Here is a 25,625-nt window from a genome sequence, read left to right as displayed (position 1 = left end):
TCTTCCCCCCAATGAGGAAACAGATAGGAGCCCAGAAGAGGTGGGACTTGGCCATTGCCTTGTCAGTCTTTGCCATAGATGACGCATCTGCTGCCATGTCAAGTGGAGGGGAGGGGTAGCGAAAAAAAGAGAAAAAACAGTTATCAACAGGATGTGGTGGTGTCAGACAGGAAGTCAGTGCTCACAGGAGTGTGCAGAGATCATCGCAGCCATGCTTTGCAGGCTTGTGTCGAATACTTCATTGCAACATTTCACCCAACAATTCTCTATGGATAATGCATCAAACCACACGTTGTTTCTTTATCTCTCTAACATTAAAAATGATCAAGTAAAAATTGGCAAATATAGTTAATTTAATGGCCTTTCTATAATTTCAGGTTTGATAAGTGTCCCGTGCAGTTATAGCAGGAATATCCAGACATGTTAAACTGTGATATGTTATTCTTGCATAAAGTGTTTTCTTTGCTTCTTTCTTTTCTTTTGATGATCTAACTGGTTCTCAGTGAAAACAGCAGGTTATTTCTCTCATATTTGCCTCATAAAAACTCAAGCAAGTAAAATTGAACACGTCGTTCCCATCGATATAAAATCCATCCTCAGAGGTTTAACACCAAAAAGTAGTTTTCAGTGAGAACACTTGACAGTGAAAATGAGGTGTATAAACTCCAGCTTGTCCTTGTGTACTGTTTGAAGATGAAAATGAATAAATGAGTTTCTCAGGTAGGATTTACCCTCCTCTGCTGTACATCTCCAGCATTTCCAGCAGAAGCCCGCCTGTCTGCGAGAGAGGAACCCGAGGAAGCTCGGGAGACGCGTCTGCAGAGCGCAGGCTTTGTACAGGAGGGGGCGGAGAGAGAGAGCGAGAGAGAGAGAGAGAAAGAGAGAGCGAGAACGAGAGAGAGAGCTGTGACAGCGCTCATCACCCACTGAACAACCAGGACGGGTTGCATCCGAGCAATCGCTGTCATTCGCTGACGGAGTTTACAGCCTTAGCGCCGCTTTTTCTTTCGATCTTTTTCAGCCGCACCCCCTCCCTCTCCCGGTGCTGCCCAGCCAGTCGACCATGGTTTCTATAATTTCAGACCTGGACCCTCTGAAAAGCTGGAACGTGTTAAGGTAAGCGCCCGGCCAGTTTCTCCACAGCCTCGACAGTCCGCTAGCAGAGAGGGGAAACGGAGACAGGAGTGCGGTGTGTGTCTTTCTTTGCTTTTCTTTCTTTCTTTTTTTCTGGAGAGAATGAGGGTGGGACGCAGCGCAGGCGGGAGGTCGCCGCCTTCTCACCATGGCAGTGGCGCTGCGGTGCGTAATTACGCACGCTTTGCGCCGTTTGGCTTTAATGTGCCGCGAATACGGAGCTCTTGCCACTTTCTGAGCTCCTCTTCCTCCTCTGCTGCGCTCTGTCATGAGGCTGATGCGTACGAGCTGCCGTGTGTCCACGTACATCTCATTAACCTCCGCTGCTGCCCCGCGCGGCGCTTCATCACCAGCCGTCATCCCCAAACTTTCCTCCATTTCATCCTAGAAGTAAGAATAACACCCATTTATCACCCCTCCCTTGCCCCCGCCCCCCCCTTGCTGATGTGGTCCCTCCGAACGCTGAGGAGTCTCGCGCTTTGCCAGAAAAAATAGTATACCCCTCTAGGAATTTATCTTGAAACATTTACTCATGGCTGATTGCCTGCCTGCTCCAGCGCGCTTTAGACAACATTAAATTTTATCTCTACTGCTGCAAAACATGTTTTCAGCAACACAGCCCGTTTACTTCTTGGCACGGAAGGCGGTCCACGATACACACTTGAGCCTCACGTGAGGTCAAAGGTTAAACTTCTCTTGGCTTCCCTTGCCCTTAAACGCAACCCTCTCTCCCCTTTTCTGTCAAACACCTATTAGGCTCATAGGCAGGACACTAGGCTCTGTCTCGGACCTGCAAATCACACTGAATACATTCACTGTCATTAAGCATCTCAGCAGAAAAAGCCTATGAATTTAAATGCTGAAATTTAAAAGGCCTTGTCCCTGAATATTTCAGCCATTTGATAAATAAGTCATTATTCCCTCGACAGAGTCGGTGGTAGCAGCCGGGACTATCACAGATTCTATTTTAGAGACTAGGAGAGGAGACAGAACCCTCAGGACCCTCAAATTATTCTTTTAATGCTGCCTCTCCTCTCTTTTATTTTTTTTTTATCCCCTCACCCGCACCACCTCTTCCATCCCACCACCATAATCCACAAATCCAAAATAGAAAATGAGCGGAGCAATGTAGAGCAGGCATATTTCGGTGAACTGCTGACGGACTGGGAGGGGGGGGCAAGTGATGTCATTTCCAAACAGGCGGTGATGACCATTCAGGCTGAGAAATAGGGCATGCAGTTGACCTGGCGCACAGACTCATACTTGCTCAGAAATAGCCACAGCAGACACTTTCTCTATGGACACGCTCTTCCTCTCCTTTCAGACTGTTTGCTTAACTGGGACACTTCTCGTGGCAGCATAAAAAAAAAGACGCTTTTAGCTTGTTTTAGCCACCGGCATATTGGCCTCATAGCGGCCATTTTGGCTCAACAGGTGGGAAGCCAAAGGTCAGCGAGAAGGTGAAAGTTTTGGGATTCAAATGGGCGAACTTGTGCACAGTAATCTCTGCACCAGTTTAGTTTAGCTGGCGTTGGATCAGTCGGTATAAGAGAAACAAGGAAAAGGCAGGCAGAGGGAAATGGTGTAAGGAAGGACAGCAAGAAGAGACGGGAGTATTTACCTCCCCTCTGGCTCTTGTCTTCTCTCTTTATTAAACCTTTGTTCTTCCAGATTAGAGGCAAGAGCAGCTGTCCCTCTCTCCAAAGACGATGCATCTTAATAAAGACCAGCTTATCGCCGGGCCCGACGCTCACACTCTCTCAGGGTCACAGTCATACACACACGCACAGTTACATCCGCCAGTCCTTCACGCACGCACACACACACACACACACACACACACACACACACACACACACACAAACAAGCACTTCTCAATCGTCTACCATAATGAAGCACCTCGGCAGCGTTCTCGCCGCTGTTTTCTCCCTAATGAGACTCACCTCCGTCACGCTCAGACACGCACGCTTCATACCGTAACCACAGCAGTGTGAAGACGGCACGTGTGTGTTTTGCTTCAAACAAAGGGAAGTGATAAGGAGCGCTTACTTGGATATCATTTCCTAAAAATTTAGCACAAGGCTAAAACCCCAATTTCTGTCTGAGTGACGACTGAGCGATCCTCGGTTAATATTTAAGAAGCCAAATAACAAAAACCAAAACAATAAATGTCGTTTCAAAGATTTTGTTACAGCAAACTAGCCAAACACATGAGAAAGATCTCACTGCTGAAACACAATTAGGCAGCATCATATGCATATTAGCAGAATTGGCTGATTAATGCGGCTGCTGCCGAGTCTGATTTTAGTTTAAATGCAATATGAAGTTAATGCAAGTGACAAATGTGTGTTCACGCGTGCGATCATCAGCAGGGCGTGTCTGCTCCTCTGAATTCAGTCACACAGTTCTGTTCCTGCTCGAGAATCACGGATGGAGGTTGGAAAATCAGCCCGTGCCTCTCACAGTGCACGTCACATATCTGAAGTGTAGTTGAGTTATTCCATAATGAGAAACAGCATGCATATTAATTCCATCTGATTGCATCCAGCTACCACACACACACACACGCACACGCATGTCAAAGACGAGGTGTGCTCTGTATTCAATTAGGGAGGGGAAAGTGGGAGCTCAGGTTTTTATTCTATTACCACGCGGATGAAAAATTGCCGCATATTCAGAGACGGGAAGTTAAAGATAAATCAGCCAAACTAGGGGTTAAGTTGCAAAGCGAGTATGTGTATTCAGCACAAATATGAAAACGAGGCTTCATGTTAAAGCCTCAAACCGAAAATAAACCCAGAAAACTCCACCATCATTCCTTCACTGCTCCGTCTCATCGGGGACCTTTTTCATCCACTCATTTAAATCCGTATGCAGGTCCCGCAGTCCGAGTGCGCTCCGAGGGAGGCTGGAAGGCGAGAGTACGGGAGGTTGACAGAGAAAGGGGGCTTGACCTTTGACCCCGCAGTGTTGGTTTTAATTAATCCACTTAAAGAGTTTGTCCGCTTGCATTATGTGTCGCTTTATATCCCGCCAGACTGCGAGGAGAGGCGCAAATCCATCCGCCTAATTACCAAGACCACTGCTTGAATCTTTAAATCCCCTCTGATAGTGTGTGTGACTGCGGCATGAGAGAGTGTGTATTGCTGCTTTATCTGGACGTTGGACCTTTCCTACGTTCAGGATTACACTGGTTTTAACTGAGGGGTTAGAGCGAAAACCGTTTTTTCTGGGGAAAGGCGCCCTCTGATAATTCCAGCAGCAGATAGGACGTACCTTTATCTTTTAAATTCAAGCAAGTTTTCCAGCGTTTACCTCAGAATTTCATCCTTTTTTGTGGTGGAGAAAAGCTTGTCACGGGACACCGAAGTCATTATGCTCATTGAGGCAGGCATCACTTCATCGTGAGAGTCATACACAGCTAATTTGCTGATGTTGGAATCTGAATCAAAATACAAAATCGGGCTGAACTCCTTCCAGCCATCTCCCTCCCTATCTTTCCATCGCTGCGTTTGTTGGCTTATTTAATCGTCTTTGAAATTTTTCCATTGAGACGAGGGAAGCTTCTGCTCCGATTTGCTCCCCAAACCCCAGTGTTTACGGTTGCATTTGATGCATGTTGAATAATGACACGGATTCGCTCATGTGGAATCCTAACAAGCTGTCTTCAAGGCGTTCGCCTCGGCTTCTGACAAAGATCAGCTCAGAGGAAAGACCTCGAAAGGTTCCGGCAAGCACTGCAGCTCCTCAGGTGGCGCTGAGGCTTGTTCGATTTGAAGGAGGGATGGAAGTCAGATGCGGGACGAGTGATATTAATGAGAGAGGGCAAATTTAAAAAAAAGAAAAAAAAGTTTAGTCACCATTTGTTTAAAATGCACCGTGTGTTTGCTCATTAAATACTGCTGTCTAGACTTTTTTCTAATTCGTGTGTGTGCGCGTGCCTAACGATGCACTCCAACCATCACACTGATACAAGGAAAAGTGACAAGTTTAAATGAAAGTGATGGCAGCAGACGGGAGGGTCGGTGGGATGCGGGGCAGACTCAGAATCCACTTGTCTGTCAAGCCTTTGTAGCGGAGAAGAACAATACAGCACTCAGCGTCTGAGTGACGGAGGCGTACGGGGCGGGCTGAAGGAGAATGAAAGGGAGGGCTGAGTTTCTCCGAACCAGCCCCTGGAATCAGCAAGAGATAATTATATAGCTGAGCAAAAAGAGTGCGTCACAAAACACAAAAGAGACAGAGGGAAGATGACAGAGGGAGAGAAGAGGACTAGAAAAGCTACAGAGGAGCAGGAGAGACTAGGAATTAGGAAAGAGAGGAGGGAATAACAATGGAACGAGGAGGCAAGACTCCTCCAGGGCAGGTGTTTGTTATGGAGAAGACTGCATTTTATAAAGAGTTGGATATCAGTAATTCTTTTCCATCTCTGATATGAAGGGATATTTTAAACATACAGCTTTTCACAATATGGGATTTGCATTAGCGCAGATCTCACTGCTCCTTAAGTATAATATATTAAGATACTGTGCTACCCATCAGTGATAAATACTGTTTTTCTCTATTTAGAATTTATTTGACAGCGATGGTTTAATTGATTTGCAGAGAGTATTATATTACAAATTCTATAGATTTAGCTGTTAGTTATACTAGAAGTAATAATAGATCTCTTTAGGTTCGGCAGTAAAATCCTGAAATGTTAAGAGGATAAATGTGTGCGAATGTGAAGTTTCAGCGCATTTGTTGTTAAAGTACAGTTTCTGTGTATGAGTATCAGAGGAGACGGAGGGATAAAATGCACAAATTGTACAATGTGCTGCATATCAAAGTGTTCGGGAGTCGTTCCCGCGCCTCCTCCTGCCATCAAAGTCAAAAACCTGAGCACTTTTTTTTGGCCTTTTAGAAGTTTATATTTCAGTTGCAACCCTGCATCATTTGCAGCCTTTTGAACAGCGTGCTCACAGGCTACAGTGTGTGTGTGTGTGTGTGTGTGTGTGTGTGTGTGTGTGTGTGTGTGTGTGTGTGTGTGTGTGTGTGTGTGTGTTTGCACGGACTCTCTGTTCCCGTCCTGTCCTTTGCAGTTGTCGGCTTCAGCATTCGTTTTGTTTGATTTCTTCCAAAAGTAAGATTACCTACCGCAGGCTTACACACACACACACACACACACACACACACACACACACACACACACACACACACACACACACAGAGGACATTGTCTGTCTCTTTAATGTTATTTTTGACTAAAACAAGTGTTGTTGCCTGTCACGGCATATGCAGTAGCTGCTTCTTTTTCTTTTTTCCCCCCTGCAACAAAGATCAGCTTAGTCAACAGCAGCCGCAGGGATTTAAAACGCAACTGTAACACACACCTCACATGACTGTGTGTGTTTGTACTTGTGTTACTCATGTTGTGGGGACACGCATTTTTAGCACAGTCGCACAACTGCTTAAATTTTAGGGTGAAGCCTTGGCAAAGAGGAGGCTTGGGTTTTGTCAGGAAGAAGTTAGGCCTGAGGATAAATTGATTTAAATCAATGTCATGTTCTCCTGAGTGTGTGTGTGTGTGTGTGTGTGTGTGTGTGTGTGTGTGTGTGTGTGTGTGTGTGTGTGTGTGTGTGTGTGTGTGTGTGTGTGTGTGTGTTCATAAAGTCACCATATAATCACTGAGTATGAGGTAACGTGCATGTGTAAATCAAAAATGTCGAACAAATTCAAAGCCGTTTATTTTCTTCCTTCCTGTTTTTTCCTTTTGCTGTTGTTTTTCTTTCTTTTGTTCTTCATTTCTGTCCGTTTCTTTTTCTTAGTTTTTTGTCTGTCCACCGTTTTTCTTTGTTCGTTTTTACTTTTTTTTTTCTTTTTAAAAGATAAATTTCCATGTTTTTTTAAGTCCATATATGTTTATATCTTTAACTGCTCTTTGCCTCGGACATGCACGCGCGCACACACACACACACACACACACACACTTAACACCACTGGCCCTAAGTGACAAATCTGTTTAATAATGCACCACCTGGAGCATGGCTTTCTTTCTTCATGTCTTTCTTTCATTCTCTCCTTCTATTGCCAACTCTCTCTCTCTCTCTCTCTCTTGCACACGTACACTAATCATTCCCTCTGGCTGTATTTTACTGCTGTACTTTGTTATAGTCTTATTCTCAAAGGTACTGCTGCCATGTGCACCGTGGCTGGGCCCATAAAGAAGCTTTAAACCAGTATGAGTGTTTCCCCCACTGACATACAACTGTCTTTATTCCGTATGGCTTAAGAGACACAGGAAGTACAGAGCACACTCCCTCCTCCACCTTTCCTTTTTACATCCTTCCTTTTTTTATTCTCTTTTTAAAAATTTCTCTTCCACCTCCACGGCAGATTTCACCCGCTCTCCCTTTTTTTCTCCCCCCTTCTCCCCCTCATAGTGATACTCTACAAGTACATAACCAGGGGGGAAAGAGGAAGGTGATCAGGGAGTGAAAGGAAAAAGACAGAAAGACTGGAGGATGGGGGGAGGTGAGGGGGGGGGGGGGGGGGGGGGGGGAAATAGATCTTGTCTGAATAAATAAACAGCCTTCCCTCGCAACCAAAAAGAAAAGCTAAGCTGGAAGAGGAGAGCGGGAGGGAGGGAGGAAAATAGGGGGAGGAGGGCTGAGAGGTGAGAGTCAGTGAAGGAAAGAAAAACATTGGCACTCTGCCTGGTGGAAATCAGGAAAAAAGGAGATAATCTCTTTGTGTGTGTGACTGATGGATGCTTGAAGCGAAGCAAAGCAAAAGAAAAAGAAAAAGTAAAAAAATAGAGACAACGCATAACCAGAGGCCAAAAACAAAACTGACCGAGCATAGTGCGAGTTTGGTTTTGCAGGGGTCACGCCAATAGGTCAGACTGAAACTGTGCAACACCAGAGGCTATCTGTAAAGGAAATCATTATTCGTCTTGTAGATGGATATGTTCTCAATTTACTTTGGCATTTATTTTGAAAAATTAACTTTAAAAGTTAATGATAAACCAATAAACGCAGCAGAATGATTACATATTGGTTTACATGGTGTGTGAAATGCAGTGTACTTTAGTGTTCCCAAAGGGAAATTTCTATTGCCCCACATTAAAAACCCCCACAAAAAACTGCCTTTTATGAATGAGGTTTAGTATGGAGAAAGGTTAAATTTAAAACATGCTGTATAGCAGCGCAAAAAAAAAATTGACTGTCAGCAGCTTCATTCCAGAAAATATCCGAACAAGCTTTCAGAAGCCTGCATCGGTCACACTGCAGAGAGAAAATATAGAGAGGATGAGAGGGAGAGCTAATGAATTACGGGTGGCCTATGAATAGAAAAAGAGAGAAAAAAAGAGAGGTCCACGCTCTGTGCTTCTTTTCCTCCTCCTGGGTTATGGAAGTGTCACGCTGCGAGTGTTGCCATGCAGATGGTGACCCTGGAGTGTTCCAAAAGGGGAGGGGGGGGGGGGGGGGGGCAAGAGGAGAATTAAAAACAGAGAAAACTCGAGAGGGGAAAAAAAACGAAATGGAAATGGAGAGGGGGATTGCTTTTGTTTTGTTTTTGCTTTTATTAAATAAAAACCGTCTGAACAGAACAGGAAGTCATTTGATTGACTGCAGAGGTTCGACAGGCATCTTTAATCACAGTCATGATCACTATCAACTGAAACTGTTTAGGTTTACGAAGGCACACCAGCTGCCAAATTTGCCCTTAGATAAGTAGTGCTTTGTTGAATAATCATCGAATCATGATGGAGGCAGAGAAAAACTTGTTTTCCTCTCCTGCTTCCAAACAGGAACCATAGTTGTCATTTAAACCCCCGACACGGGTAGGGTGACACAGGACTTGGTTCTAATAAAGGAGGTAAATCAGAGCAGAGACACGATACTGGGCGTTTACACATTTTATTCGATGTATGCCATTGAACACATCTCATGCACAGGCATACATGCTGTTGCAAAGGGAACAGCACTGCAGGGTGGAGTCCATATAGCAGGAATCTTATATGATGTAACCACCGGGGCTATTTGCTCCATACTCTGGGCAAAAGAAAGAAGCCCTCCATTTAACAGATTCTACTGAACATGTTGAAAACCTGGTTGAATTTTGCATCTTTAACTTCTTAACACCTACCAGGTCACTGGCAACCCATCTAGAGTTATGGGTAGGGACTGGTTCTGGTGAATGGTTCTTCCCTTTTTATAGAATATTTGCCCGTTTTGAAAATCCAAATGAAAACGGTAAATGTAAAAGCAACTTGCCTTTTTAGCATAAAACAAAACCCATCCCTAACCGTAGGCAGGTCAACTATGACCCCATTGATGTCAAGAGCTTAAAGCAGATGGATGTACTAAAATATATTTCTACCTCATGTTTTGTGTTTTAGTGATAACTTTTATTTAAATACTTCCACAAATATTTAAGGCCATTTCAAGGTTTCCAGTTCTATGTCTGCAGGGATCTTCGTTGAATTGCCCAATAAGCTTCACAAACATTCATGTACAACCAACAATTTAAGACTGGAATGTCTTTCACCTTTGCCCAGTAGTATTTAGATTCCAATTTTGGGGGCCATTGGAATTCTCGAGACATCCATCCCCTTCTTGCTATCTTAGACTTTAACTGGGATCCCTATTGAGTTACGTCCAAATTATGTTCAGGTCAGGTAAAACCCTTTTCCCAAATGGATAAGCAGAAATTGCTAATTGTTATTATTATAATTATTCTGTCATCAAGTCGTACCTTTTTTCTCCAAGTTCGACTTATCATTGACTCTGTTTTAGAGCGGGTCCCTTGGGAAGACCTCCAGATATTGGGTCCTTAAAGTCTGTGATCCCACGTCAGTGCCTCAGGCTATTTGTTGGGTTCCTAGCACAGTTTCCGAGTAGCTGGGTACGCTTTCCTGCTGCGGGAGGCAACTGCCATTGGGGAATACCACTTGAATACCAGGACCCAAGAAAAATGGTACCTTTTTGTGAAGGAATTAATGTTCTTCACTAGACTTGTCAGACATTTTAACGTTCTGGCTGATTGGTTTATGTTTATGTTAATATAAGAGTTCTTGTTATTGCTGAGATAATTGCAAAGCTCTCATGTCGAATGGTCAAAATGAAGAGAAAATGAAAACAGTGTTATACCTGACTCAGATTAAAATCAAAGTGTTTGCTAGTGTTGTCGTTAATCCCGTTATTTTGCACACAATTTTACAGCATTTTGCCATGCAGCCACAGCAGAATGCTTTTGTGTCATGTGGCACTAAAACACTTACGGTATGTTAGATATGAATTATCTAACTTTAGACAGAAATGCCATTTTTAATTTGGAATATTATTGCAACATATGTCTATTGTGAATTAGGGCAGTGGTTTTAGCATTAAAGCCGCAGAATTTCATGGTGCAGTAAGACTGTTTGGGAGCCCTTTGCTCTGTGGACTTCAAGAATGGAAATTTTAGGCTTTCAAAACTCACTTTTGGAGTTTCAAGAAATTCACAATCATCAAAAGACATTTCTAACTGAAAAAAGGAAGTGTGGGGGGGGGGACACACAGCATTCCTATTGCAACATTTTGCATTGTGACAGATTTCTGTTGGAACTGTGCTATTATTGGCTAGCTTATGGGGACATGACATTGTTATCTTTGGCAGTCAGTTGGCTCTGAGGTAACTCATTGATTATTTAATGGGCCTTAACAAGACATTTTTACAACAACTTTAACTTCAGTTCACTGGCTGTATGTAGGGTTTGACAAATATTAGAAACACCTCAAAGCTACAAAGTGCAGCTTTAAAAATAAACCTAACCACACGGCTGAAGCTGAACGTCTCTGTTCTTTTTATGTTGTCCACCCACTGCACTATTCAGTGAAGAATACTGACTCACTTCACTGCAACACGTTTTAAAGCACTGTGCTGCTGAGCACCAAGCTGCCTTAGTTTTGCTTGACCTGGATGAATTTGGCTCTTGAAGACCAAAAAATTGGACAGAGATGGAAATGTCATGGGGGTGTGAGGGTGGGGGAGCTGATGGTAAAGAGGAGGAGAGATAAAGGAAACGAGACACTGTTACTGCAGCTGCAGAAACTGCGTGTTTTTATTGGAGTGGACTGTTGCCTAATGTTATTCTCACAGTCAGATGACTGAAGAAAGAGCCCCAGAGCCATCCTGGTCATTATATTACACCTCATACTGTGTGCGTCTGTGTGTAGAACAGATATGCATATCAAATAGAAATGTTACCTTTTCCCTTTAGAATTTTTTTTCATTTTATGATATATTGTGTATACATATATTAAATAAAATGTGTTTTGTCATCTAAAAGTCAACCATACAGTATTTTTCTTGTTTTAAACACATATTTATCGCCAGCATATAATCTCTCTGAAAAAATGAGACCTTTCCACATTTACTTAGGCCTCTAACAGCCTGTGGATAGATTAATGTGTGAAGGCGTGGGATGAATCAAGAGTAGTGAACTTTTTTCTTAATTTCGAACACCTTGCCTCACTAACACTCTTGGCTCTGCTGTAGCTACAATGCTGTTAGCTTAAAAATAAGTAAGTCTATTTTTTCCGGCAATAGTAAACTAATAAAGCTGTTTTCTGAATAGAAAATCTTTATAAAAGGAACTTTCACCTCGAGTAGTTAGCTGCTATATCGGACGTCTATCAACTTGTCCATGTTAGCAGGTAGACCACCAGTAAATTGCTTGGCTATAATTATGAGCATTTAGCTAATGTTAGCTCGGCTGTTAACAAGGATAAATTGCTCCTAATGTAGTAAAATATAATATAGTACATGGACATCGTTAGGTCCCAAAAGTGAGGGCAAAACCTGTAGTTAAAAAGGGCCTAAGAAGTCTATGAGTAGAGGTCATGAAGGTTTCTAACTTGACCTCTGTAAACACTTTGCTAATATGTCTGCAGACGCAGTTTGGTAAATCTCGTTTATTCTGTGTTTATAAAAGGAAGCTTATATGTGGTATGCTCAATAGCTAATGATTTATCTTATCTTACAAAATTTGTACATTTAGCTAATGAGGAAACAGTAACATTTTGTTTTTTGAAACCAAGTGATCTGTGAGAGCACTAATCACAAGACTTCAAAATAGGACCTGTGGATGATGATTATGAGCCAAATACTACTTTTAAGTAGAGAAAGTCAGTTCACTGAATGATTGTAATTATAACCAATAGTTGATAAAGCCCAGATATCTAGTTTTAATCAATAAATGTGAGGATTGGGATTGTAAAGGTTCGATTTTTGCCCCAGAACACGTGTACTTCACTTAAATGTTGGTGTCTTTTTTTGTCTTACAGTATAAAGTGCCTTGAGGCGACTGTTGTTGTGAATTGGCACTATATTTAAAAAAAATTGAATTGAATTGAATATTTATGTCCTCCCAGTGTGATTAATACAGCTACTCATGAAATAATCAAGAGGTGAAAATTCTGCCCTTTCAACCTTCACTATATTTATATATATATATTTTTATCTTCACTTGCTACTTTTTTGTTTTCATCTTTTTCTTTTCAAACCATTGCCACTGTTTTAAACAAAGCATCTTTAGGTCTTTTGTGTGCTTCTGTTTAACATAATCCCGGTGTCTGTTGCCGTGGTTACACTTTCTTAATGTGCCATTGATGTGACTGTATGTATTAAAAGCACCACTGACTCCTGGCAAAACTTTAAATGTGCCTCTCTACCTCTCCCTTCCTCCCTCTCTCTCCCTCCTCCCGTCTCCCTCTCTCAGCTCTGTGACAGTCATGTTTTCTTTGTGTGTCAAACAGAGAGCACTTGTCTGTGCCACTTTGTTACTGAGAGGATATAACTGATAGCGGGTTATTTTTGGATTGCAAGTGATACGAGCTGATATCTTTTGCCATTGAGGAAGCCTTTGAAAAGCAATGTTGGCATCGTGAATTAGAATTAGAATCAAATCAGGGCGTTATTTAAATGTTAATCAAATCAGCACTGAATATGTAATCAAAAGTAGATTTATTGTTGTAATTCTCCTGCTGCTATTAGTCTTGTCTGTGTCATATCTTGTGGCCATGCACACTGAATGCGAAGGCAATGAGCTCCACCACAGTAACATTATGACAGCATTTCATCTCCTCCCCTCGACACTGTGCTTTGGAAGATGACGGTCATTTGGATGAGATGTTTCAAGGCCCTGGGTTCTTCTCCCCCCTCGCTCGCTGACAGTCCCCAGTGCGCTGCAACATTAAAGCAAGACTGGAGCATGAACGTATGGCCGGCTATTAAATGGCAATCACACACAGAAGAGCTCTTTTATAGACGAACACATTTCTGCTTAATAGCTCTCGGAGCAGAGTCGTCCAAATATGACATTTCAAATGAAAGCCCTCTGAACGCCAGCTTCTATTAAAATCTTTGCTGAAATTTTTCAATTTGTCAGTTTTTATGTGATGTGGGCCAGAATGAAATCTGGATTGCAACCAAAAATTCCCAGTTTAGTTATGCGATCATGGTTTCAGAGGTGTCTGACTCACTCTAATAGTGTCATGCACAGTTAACTTGCTGCTGCTTCACGTTGAGGCCACTCGCGACACCAGCTTAGCCCAGAAGCAGTGATCAAATCTGGGGAACCTTCTGAGCCTCTGAATTCTGAGATTACTGGAACCTCTCGCCCCCTAATGGCTGCTTGAGGGTGAAGTTCATGTCATCAGCAGGACCTGCACTCGCTCTTGGGAGTCCTGTTCCACCCTGCCCCATTAATTTCAAGTGCTACTCATATCCTTGGCCCCCTTACTTTCCATTTCTCAGCCCCCTCCCTCCTTCCATCATCACCTTGGTGCGCCCAGCCCAATCTCGCTGCTCTCCTGGCTCATTTTGAGCTGTAATTGGACAGGAGTCCCAGGGGATGTTCGTCAGCACGCCCCAGTGCCCTGTGTCCCATCTCCAGAGTAGAAACGCACCCGGCCATGGTCGATAAGCCGTGTTCCCCCCACCATCAGTCCAACGTTCCCTACTCTGCTAACTTTCAATAGGCAAAATGACTGGGCATCACTTCAAAACAGAGTCCAAAATAGACCCACAGTAGAGCAACAAAACCTAATCTGCCCATTTTTTCTCACCGAAGGAATAATCATACCGCACACACCGCAAAGGCATTTCTGTCGTGTTTAATCCTGTCTGTCTGTAACTGAAACCTTAAAGATTATCCCTTAAAAACAAGTTGGTAAATGTGTAGTGGAAATGTTTCACTGCAAGTGGTTAAAGATGACCTAGTATGCCTTTGAATCCCATACATCTCAGACTAATCCTGTACCAAGTCCCCTCTTGTCCCCTTTAAGCATGTTGTCCTTTCTTTGGCTGCCCCTGTCAAACAGAAGGTTTGTATAGTAGGCGGGCGGGGCTTAGAGGTTTAGATGTTTATGGACGGATCATTTTTCCTTTTAGTTTTCTTTAAGCAAAGACCACTCTTGAATTTTAGCTGAGAAAATTATGACAAAATGTTTTGGCAAATATTTTTAGTATCTGATAATGTGTAAGATGAGATCCTAAAACACCTTATAACGTTCGTTCCTTCATCAGGCGTGAAAATCATTCTGCGGCCTTTCGCACCATACTCGAGCGAACACAGTTGTATATCTTTTGGTGTTGTGTTTGGCTCTGCCCCTGTGCCAGCTTTCCCTCGAGCAGCATTTGTGCTGGTAATCTGTCATATGAGCCCGTCTCATCAGAGGCACAGGAACATTTGGAGCTGCAAACAGAGAGCCTGGATAACACCCTAAAAGCTTCCTCCTTCCCTCTTATTGCCCACAGCTCAATCCCAACTATCTCAAATCTCTCTCCTTATCTCCTCTCCTTTATTGCCAAAGCTTGACGGGCACTTGACAGTTTAGAAAAATACCCCAAATTGGGCCTGACCTGAGTGCTGGTTGGCCACCAGTGTATACCTGCAGCTCCCCCCAGAGGCTGGCTCGCTCAGGTTGAAAAAAAATAATTCAGTGACTGTAATTTCTGAATTTCTTCTTGATGATAAAGTTATTTTCTTTGTCTGTGGCCATCTGTTCATGCTGCAGAGCTCTCAGTCAGTCTCAAAACATCCAGTTTTATGTAATCATTCTCACTGCCTGACCTGTCCTCTCACCAGCTCTCCAACAATTACCGCTGAATGCCTGGTGTGTGTGTGTGTGTGTGTGTGTGTGTGTGTGTGTGTGTGTGTGTGTGTGTGTGTGTGTGTGTGTGTATTTGCCTGTTGCCAAGTAAAAAAGAGAAGAAAGCAAGCAGTGGGAGTGTGTGTTGGGGCTGTATTGGCATTCGCCAACCAGCTGATGAAAGCGGCGGCTCCGTTAATAATTGAAAGAGTACTTAACGACAGGAGCGCTGCCCTCGCAAGACAGCTTTTAATAACCAGGAAGGTTTCATATTTCTGGTTCTCCTCTTTTTCATCTCTGCTTCGTCCCCACCACTGCCGCTACCCCTCACCTCCTGCCTGCTCTTCTTCTTCTTCTATAGAAGCTTTTTCAGCTCTATTGAGGAGCAAAGGATTGCTGCTGAAGAAGCATCTGTCGGCCTTTTAAAAACATAGCAGAAGAAAAGGTGTATGTGTTTACATGTGTGCATTTACTCAATTAAAGTGGGGAACATTGTGCTGGAATGGATAGTGTGCCGTGCCTATAGACAGGGAAGTCTATTTATTACGTCTCCCACATTATCCCTCTGTCCCTGCTGTCTAGTTGAGAGATATGTATTTGTTTATGGAAGCGCTCCGTCTCTACTCTTAATGTGCTCACCGCTCACCCTCATTAATTCGCTTGATGGTCTTTGATTTGCCGGGCATCACTAAGTCGCATTAAGAAATGTATTTCCCAGCTCTTACTTAACGACGCTTCCAGAACCAACGCAATTAAATGCACATTTAAATGCTTGAGGTTTCCCTCTAAATTCATGAGCAGAGACAGGCGCTTGATTAGCACCCCACAGAAAATTAAGCAGCAAGGGAAAGGTGATGCTGAGGTTTTTGGTAAATGGCACTTTCTTTAGTGTGCTTTCCTTTTGAAAGCATGGCACTCATCCTGTTATAGTAAGCTAATAAAGCATTTCCAATCATGTTTTAATCAGAAAACATAGCGCCAACAGGTGGTGCTAAATATGACTTCTAGTTACTCTTGCTTTGAAAAGAAATCACTTATGCCGTGGCATTTTTGCATATGCTTATTGAACATGGCACACATAAATAATACAAACAGATTTCCCCATGTACCCCAAGTAAAGTCTAGTCATACCACATGCAATAGTAACAATCACGTGTATTTATTTGGAGCTTTTCAGAACAAGCATCAAAGTGATTCCATATACAATTAAAAGATGAGCAACAATTCTGGCAGGTTGTCATACAATTAGCCACTTTTAAGACATGAAGCCAGGTTTAAGGCTCCTTGTTATTTTAAGGAATAACAAGGAGTCACCAGCATAAAGAGTGGATAGCCTACAATCCTTAAAAGTGACAATTAAACTTACAATTCTAATTTAGATTCAGTTTTAAAAACAGTAAATCCTTTCTCTTCTATTTGGTTTGTTGTTTTTGTTGAGCGAGGTAAGAAATTTTTTTTTAATAATAATATAAAATAATAGAAATTATCGTGTAAAACACTGAAATTACATATATTACACAAATTACATATATAATATGTGTACTGATTTTAAAATGAACAGCAGCATTACGTTACATGTACGTGGATGATGTTGTTGTTTGTAAATACAATTTACTAAACAGTTTTTACAGTGTTGCTACTTTGGTCTAACTGGAATGTGTTGTCATGCATATGCATAATGATGCTCATAGTGCCTGTAATTGATTACTTTGTCTTATAAAATGAAAATGTAGCTCCCAAAGAACAAAAATATGAGTTAGTGAATTAGTGAACCTAGCAAGTGCTGCTGGCTAGTAAAAATAAAAACATGCTTGAAAAATATCTGAAAACTGAGGTTTTCTTCAACAAAAACACAGATAAGAGGAGACGAGGACGTCCCGAGATGAGTTCTGACCACTGATAATACTATTTTTCTCGATTTAATAGGGAAAGGTGATCCCTTCCACTTATCAGCAATGGTCATGGTGTCAGAGAAGAAATATAAATGTGTATCATCAGCATAGAAATTGTAACTAGCACGGTGGGGTTTTTTAATACCAAGTGGTGGCATAAAGATAGAGACGTCTAGTACTCTGTGGCCATCCTTTAGTGATCCCTTCTAATGTCCACACAGATTGAGCTTTCCAAAAGATTAAATAGAGCCTATCTAAGCGAAATTTGAAATACCTGCCACTCTCTAATATTTTAAAATGAGTGTATTATCATCAAAAATGCTCAGAATCACAGACATATACAACATTAATAATAAATTACGTGTAGGACACAGTTGCTGTGATCTTAACTCCAACCCACATTTCTTAGACCACCAGCTTTCAAAAAGGAAATGAAGCTATTTTTACAGGAAGTAGCTCCATTAGAAACTGCTGTCACGGTATCCGGAGTAATTGGGGCACTGTTTATTTCCAATGTTTTATTTGTTTGTAACAATTTTGTAAAAATCAGAACCACTAAAATTGCTAATAGATTCTAGCAAAAGAAGTCTCTTTGTCTTTGTCAATTAGGATGACTTATTAACTGTTGTTAACTGTACTTAGTGACTCATCACTAGTCAGCTCTAGTTTTGTCTGCTGACACTGGCACACAACTAGGGAATAATGTTCTCTAACAGAGAACTATTAGAGAGTAATTATTTAGCAGCATGTGAAGGATCAGCTACATAGTCAATTTATATAATCAGCTTGTTGGATTGAAGAGAAATTAAGCAGCAAAAAAGACCTGAGTGACTCTGAAAAGGGCTAAATGGTTAAGGCCAGAGTTGCTCCACCAAATAACAAGGCAAACCATGAGTTGATGAGAGGGCGTTGGTGAAAATAATGGAACAAGTCTGATTAGGATTTTTAGAAAACCTGATCAGTGTAGTGCTCTTTACCACAGTACATTCTGTGGAGTTCACGCACTCACTTCAAACTCTGTTATCCCCCTTTTTGGCAGAAATCTGAGAAATACAGATGCATTGAAGAAAATTAAGAACTGGATGGCATTAGCTAGAAAACATGTTTGAAACTAAGCTTGACTTTTCTTTAACTCAGGAAGTTGCTCATCAGCGAATGGCCTTTTAAAGTGATGTGTTGCCATTATACTTGGTGACAGTTGTAAAAGACGTGTAATGATCACTCCCCTGTAAGTATACATGAATGAATAACTCAGTGTACGTATAGACATTGTTAACACACTTTATCAATTCATTCCTCAATTTGTGCTCGCTCATCTAATTTGCATGTACCCATACCTCTTGAGCTCTGCAGCTGAATGGGCCTAATTGAATAGTTGATCACATATTAATCTAATTAGTCTGGTTCAGTCGTGGTCATTGTGTGCTGAATTCATTTCTTCTGTCTTGTTATTGTGTTCTCTCAGGCCAGAGCCTGTCATTGGCCCCAGATGGTTTACTATAGCTAGCCGCCGCTGATTTAACTGAGAGCTTCTCCCTTTGTCTCCGGATCAGACCTCCATACTGCACTCTGATCACAGTGATGACAGAGAGGCAGACAGAGAGAGAGTGGAAACAAGGGATCAAGAGGGAGTGTAAAAAATGTTTGGGAGAAAGAAAAAAAAAGAAAGAGGCAAAGAAGGATACCACCATTACCGTTGAGGGTGATCATCGCCATAGCCCAGTTTTCCATGAAAAGGCAACAAGTGGAGCCTAATGGGAAATATGCAGATGTATGCAAATATGTTGGATGGGTCGCCCAGAGGCCCACTGGGAGATTAAAGCTCTTCGGGATGGAGAGGGCTGTGGAGAAGACTAGCACTATGAGCTCAGTGCAGCAGCATTAAACAGGGAAACATGACATGAACCAATTTTAGGCCTTGTTTTCAAGCTCATCGCCATTAATCTCACAAACAGACTCGTGCTGATGGCAGCACTCTACCGTGATCTGTCAGCCTGAATTGGCATCCGGTGATCTGATCCACGATGGACATCTTTAACTTGATAGTAGCTCTGCAAAGATAAAAACCTGGCTCTTTCATTGTTTTTACAGTTACAGTTTTGAATGTGGTTACTTTTCTCCATCGTGCCTTGGTCTTCCAGGTAGATTTGATGGATGAGATCCCAGGGCTGCTATTTCACACTCTTTCACAGGTTGATCGGCTCAAAATGACTGTAGCAGTAGGAGAATGAGACTTAGAGGAGAGGTACAGGCACTTAGGACTTTACCCTCAAGCTCTCCACCATTCACGCTCCACTTCCACATTTGATCCACGGCAGTCTCTCAACCTGAGTCCGCAGCAGCTGGGATGGAAGTGTTGCTGAGAGTTACAGATGTTGAACAGACTGAGCAACAGAATAAATGGATGAAGGCATTCAGGGTTACAGTAACCATGAATGCCTTCCCTGGAAATAGAGAAGTTAATTTGTCTTGACAATGCTATGAGGTAACAGCAAGATTTCTTCTTTAGGCTTGGATGAATTTGAAGCACTACTGAATCGTGAATACAAAACATGTTCTACAGCCTTACACAATACCTGGTTCGACAATGTAATACAGTTCAACCAACAAATTCATTCATGTACCAAAGTTAAACTCTGGTGTATTGTTAACCTGGGCATACGATGCACTTTTAGTTTGTTTAACCATAAAACACTCTATGGCAGTTTTGAGTAATTTTAAATATAGCTTAACTAATATATCCACTCACTGATATTGGCCTTTCGTGGATATATCAGTGTCAGCACAAATGGTGTCTGAATTTTGCTGATACGCATTAGCATTTAGCATTTTTGTTATCATTCACTTTGCCCAATAGGAGTCATAGTTATATCTATAGTATGTATAGAAGAGGAGGATCACAGGTGAGCATCATAAGCCTAACACCAAAGCCAGCACTTCTACAAAAAAGGGGGTAAAAATTAGTGATGATTTTTACAAACATTGGCACTGCATGTGCTCATGCTAACTTATATCTCATAGCACATATCTGCCTTATATAAGACAAATTCCTAAGGGTACGGCTGCTCCGTTTCTGACCATCTGTGAGATTTCCACTATTTGGCAGCCTTCAGCTTTTTGATATAATGTTATGACTAAAGCATTGAATGTGCCAGGTCTATACGTGACCTCTCTGTTCTAAAGCAGGCCTGCAATAGCAGGTGTTAAGTCTCAAATGTTCACATCCGCCCAGGCATATTTAGCAGCATCATAAATCTACAGTTTACTGTTAAACATGCCATCGTTGCACTAGGAGTGCCTATAAATCAATGTTTACAACCCCAGCCTCCCCGAGCTTGTGAAAGGCATGCTCTGGTAAGAATTTTCCCTTCTTCTTTTTCCCTTTTTTTGAAATATTTAACTGTACAATGTTTTGGTCCTGAGAGCTTAATCAAGTATTATATTCAAGACAAGAAGAAAGATCATGAAGTGCTTGGGTTACCATGGGTCAATTGGAGCTCTCAGAGCTTCTTTCTCTTAAACCCTATTAGAGCGGAGCAGGGACGATGCCCTGTTTAATCCCTGCCTCGTGTTGGTTTTAGCCTGGCAGTTTTAGCTTAATACATTCATACTAAGAAAGCTGCACAGGCCTTATGCATTGGGTTTCCCGCTGTTTAAATCTTTAGCAGACACAAAGAGACAGACAGCACAGCTGGACTTAAGCGCCCACGTAAATTCCCTTTATGCCTTGCCACAGATTACCTTCCCTCTCTGAAATTTCCAAAAGGCTCTCCGTTCAGTTTTGTGTCATTTGCCTGGACTTTATTGGAAATGCGCCTTCTTAAAAAAATGCCTTTGTTGAGAAATAACTTTGCCTTGACTGTCTTGCTTTGCCTTCCGTTTTAGTGGCTTCATCCCGTCACACTCAGCTCTACTTTCTAGGCCTGTCTCTCTTTCTTGTCTCACACACCAGCTGTGTCAGAGTGAAGTGAAACAAGATGCGATCAGCCTAATGTGATTCTTGTGTATCAGCAGACTCTTGTCTGTTTTCAACTTACATAACAGCTTAATTCTTCTCAACAACACAGTGTCTCATTTTTCCTACTTTTTGGGGCATGTTGTCATAAAGCGGGAGTGTTTTGGGGCTTCTCCTCTGTATCCATGGAGAAAACGAAACAGCGATGATTAAGCCACGAGGCCAGGTTCAGGCATGGCGCCAGCTGCTGATTAAGGCTATTACTTCGTAACCAGCGACTGCTGTTTTCTAGGAAAACTCAGAGCATGACATATACCAATAAAGAAATCTTTACGAGAGCTAATGGTGTGGGGAATTGTCAAGCGGAAGAGCAGTGCTTTGCTTTGAATGTGTGTTTCTGTGTGTGGGGGTGTGATAAAAGCTGACATCCCCTGGGCTTCAGACCACTCTGTGTGGACGTGCTCTTGCAGTGCTGCCTTCTTTAATGGTATTCTTCTGCACATTTACTCTCTGTCACATCCATCTGTCCTTTTATCCATACATTTGTCCCTTCCTTCATCCGCTCTGCTCTGCTTTAAGTACCAGGAATTTCACTGCTAAAAGGTTAGATCTCTAATATTAACAATAAAAACAATAATGTAGTATCTTTCCATAAATGCATATTCCTTTAAATTCATCTGAAAGACAAAAGATATTTAGTTTTGTTTAACAAGATGGATTTATGCGATTGCAGTCCTAATCTTCTTAGGTACTACACAGCGCCTAGATTCAATTTCAATGATTTTGAAATGGTACAGCTTATTAGTTAGGCTTGCAAAAATGTTTGGCATATTCTTTCTTAAATAGTCGTCCTACGTTGTTCCTCGTGTTGCATTTTTTTCTATTTTTCTATCTCTTATATTCACATTAGACTAGTAAATCTGTGACCCCATGAGTGCATTGGGCTGCTAAATCGATAACAATCCCTATTTCATTAGAAACAGATGTGGTCAGAGCTTGGTCAGCTTTTTATTGATCAAATAAAAAGCTGTAAAGCACAACCTTGTCATTTTACTGAACCAAAAGTAAATGACTGCTTTTCGCAGTAATTGCATGCAAGAAAAAATACATGTATAATGTTCCCTTTTCAGTGATGATAAATGTTGAATAAATGTGAGGATAAACCAATATGTTACTCCCTTATATATATATATATATATATATATATATATATATATATATATATATATATATATATATATATATATATATATATATATATATATATATATATATATATCACTGAGAAAAGGTTTAGTTGATTTAGAGGTACATTTCAATTTAAAAAGATAACACGTAGAAGATCAGATGTTCAGTGTTATTTTTGTTTGTTTTGGGTACTTTATACCAAAAATAGTCTTGCTTGAGCTACATGATAATAAGATTTTAAAAAAATGCTCAAGTAAGCTATAATTCAATTATATGTTATTTATATAACGCCAAATCACAACAAAAGCCACCCTAATGCTATATCCAATCACTAATCATAATTGGGTTTAATTCTGGAAATCCGTCCCATGTTTCTTTGTTGTGTTTCACTTCCCATAGTCGTCTCAGGGGTTAAGCCTGAAGTTTTTATAAGTTGCTCAGTACTCTTGAAAAATCCTGAACATTTGCTTGGGGCAGAAAGGGTTTTTATCAATAAAAAGTTATGCAATAAATGTCAAGGGAACTACATTTGTCAGATAAATGACATATACAGCCAAGAACCTTCGGTGAAATGACTGTCCACTGCAACCTCCCCAGAAATGTCAGTCGCTTTTGTGGTTCATCTAACTTTACAGTGATGGGTCAAGGGAGGACAAGAGATCTGGAAAAGATTTTCACTGTGCCTCTTGGTTATAATATCTGCCCTTGTGTTGTCCACGGGTCATTTTTGTCCTCTAAAGAAATCTTTTGCTATCAAAAATGTATTTGTTATTCATCAAATGGGCTGAAAATAACAGAAGTTATTCATTACTATACTATGAATGATTGGAATAAGTTTCAAGTAATTTGATTTATTTATGTGGTTTTTATTGAATTTTATAACGTTGTTGGTCCTCGTGGACAAAAATGACCCCAAAGTACAAAGTGTTGCAAAGAGCCGTATTTTCACACCATACTGTTTTCAAACATCTTTGATCTTGGATCACTGATGTGTGGGGTCAAGCACTGGTCATAACAACCACAACAGGCAGCACAATGAGGAGGCAGGTGCTCTATATTCAATGAAATTTTATTTATACAGCGCCAAATCACAACAACAGCCGCATCAAAGTGTTTCGTATTGTAAGGTAGACTCTACAATAATACATACACAGAAAGTATCCTCAAAAGCCTCCATTGCACTGGAGATTTGCATACTTTGATGAGCATACTTGTTTTTACCATGTTGTGCAAAGCAATGACCAGTAGGACAAAGCACATATTGTCCTCTAGTATAATGAGGAGGGAGAATCAATGTTCAGGAAGATCCAGGGTTAGAAGATATAGAAAATATTGTCAATATTTAGAGCACATGCTACCCTTTCTCTGAAAAAGCACATCAGCCACCTGCAGAAGTGGAAGAAGGCTATGAAGTGAAGAAAAGTGATGAAGAATCTGAACTATGTTCAAGTAGGTTCTCAAGCATCCAGGACATGGTAGTCTGAGGAGCTTGGGGAGAAAGTGACTGGGCTTCTTGAAGTTTCTTGAATTTTCAGAATGTGAAACTGAAATAGAAGATGTGTCAGAGGACTACACATCATCCATTTCAATTATGATGAAGACAAAGAATCAAGCAGGAAAGAGGAATCAGCTGAGACAGAGGAATATTTGCAGTAACGTGAGGAAACACTGATCTGGTCTTCTAACCTTCCCAGTGACAGACGATGCCTGACTCTCTCATGTGCCTCAGAGAAAGATGATCTACCACAGTCCAAGCACATGTGCCAGGTCCCATACTCCTTCAGTGGCTTTTCTACTCGAGTACTGAAAGCATTATACACAGTGTATTCTGCTTGTATTCTGCTTTTTAACGTTCACATGCCAATGGATGCATCAGAGACCAAGTTGGGGTTCAGTAACTTGCCCAAGGACACCTTGGTAAGAACTCCAGACTAGAGCACACAGAGATTGAACCAACAACCATCCAATTAGCAGATGACCTGCTCTACAGCCAACTCAATGATGAACAAGGAGGGACAACGAGAGAGGAAGAAAAATGGACCGAATGCAGCTGTAGGCATATGTGGGTGTGTTGATTCTTACTGCCGTGCATCCAGTAGAGTCGCTACGGCCAGTTTATGACATCCTGAGTCTGGTAGAGAAGTTTTCATGCTGACACAAGATTAATCATAGAAGCACAAAAAGGACATAATTTCTTGATAAAGACACAATAGATGATCGTCGTTCATGACACAAACGTGCTCCCATTTGAGGTGTATGATGTGTGTTGGTGTTGACTTGACTTGAAACACAAGTGGGTGTTCCTCCTGCTGTGATGTAAGATCCTGGTACTGATGTGACTGTATGAGCACCAAGTCCCCTTCAGAGGACTCTGTCCCCTCCAACAGAACATCCAAGTAAACCAGGGAACTTTGAGACAAAAACATGGGCAGCATGTGATGCAGGTCCAGCTGTACATGGAACATGCTCGTGTGCGATGGCAAACCGTCTGTCCTGCAGTCAGGACACGAGTTGTCCCTAACATTGCAGGTTTCCAAAAGAAAACAATCACCTGTAACAGCTTGTTTACTGTATATGCCCCTTGGCCTGCAACTGCAGAAAGAATGCTGTCCATGATGGGACCAGTGCAGAGGAATAAACCTGAGCTTCCTCCTGCACTTGGGTCAAATATGGACAGCCTTTGTCCTCATGAAAGTTTGCCTTCACTCAGACTCATGCCCTCCTACCATGCCAAAATATAGAAAACTGTCAGGCAATGAGTTGGAATAAAGTTGAATAAAACCTTGAAACACAGAGATGGATGATATTTTATACTTGTTGCTTCAAAGCAAACGGGGTCATTTTTGAGCCCTGAGGACCACAGGTGTGATTATGTGCTGCCATTTAAAATTTATAAATGGTTCAAAAAAAGAATTCTCACTAAAGTTCAACATACAGCACTCTGTATGTTGAACTTTAGTGAGAATTTTAAAAAAAAAAATTTTTTTTAAATATTTAATTTAATTAAATATTTAATTTTCTTGTTTTATTTTCGCTAAAAAACAGGGTGTATTTTTTGTAAAGAAGGTGTGGTGGCCCTAAAATGTAGAATGTTGGGTAAATTATGTGTTAATGTGTTGGTCTTAAGTAAAACTAAGGTGTAACACTGAATTGATTGACAATTTATACTTTTTACTTTAAAAAACAGTCAAATGAAGTGGGGACATTTTTGACCCCTGAGGACCACCAGTGTGATTATTTGCTGCCATTAAAAAAATTTAAATGGTTCAAAAAAAAAATTCTCACTAAAGTTCAACATACAGCACTCTCTAGTTATTCAGATAGTCAAAATTATCT

The 25,625-nt window shown here is 41.4% G+C and overlaps 1 protein-coding gene across 1 annotated transcript in view; it reads left to right on the top strand.

Moving 5' to 3' along the window:
* The first annotated feature begins 863 nt into the window (after positions 1 to 863).
* The window catches only part of celf2 (cugbp, Elav-like family member 2), a 243,829-nt gene continuing 219,067 nt past the window's right edge, over positions 864 to 25,625 (top strand). Inside the window, exon 1 of the mRNA XM_085387809.1 lies at positions 864 to 1,116. Within this exon, the coding sequence (XP_085243935.1) occupies positions 1,064 to 1,116 (53 nt within the window). The 5' untranslated portion in view covers positions 864 to 1,063. The remainder of the gene's footprint in view (positions 1,117 to 25,625) is intronic.

Source organism: Rhamphochromis longiceps, linkage group LG17, assembly GCF_057381845.1.
Source record: "Rhamphochromis longiceps isolate RC_006_pf linkage group LG17, R_longiceps_female_GT1.1, whole genome shotgun sequence".
NCBI lineage: Eukaryota > Metazoa > Chordata > Actinopteri > Cichliformes > Cichlidae > Rhamphochromis > Rhamphochromis longiceps.
The sequence above is the reverse complement of the archived record's forward strand: the minus strand, read 5'-3'. Positions and strand labels throughout refer to the sequence as shown.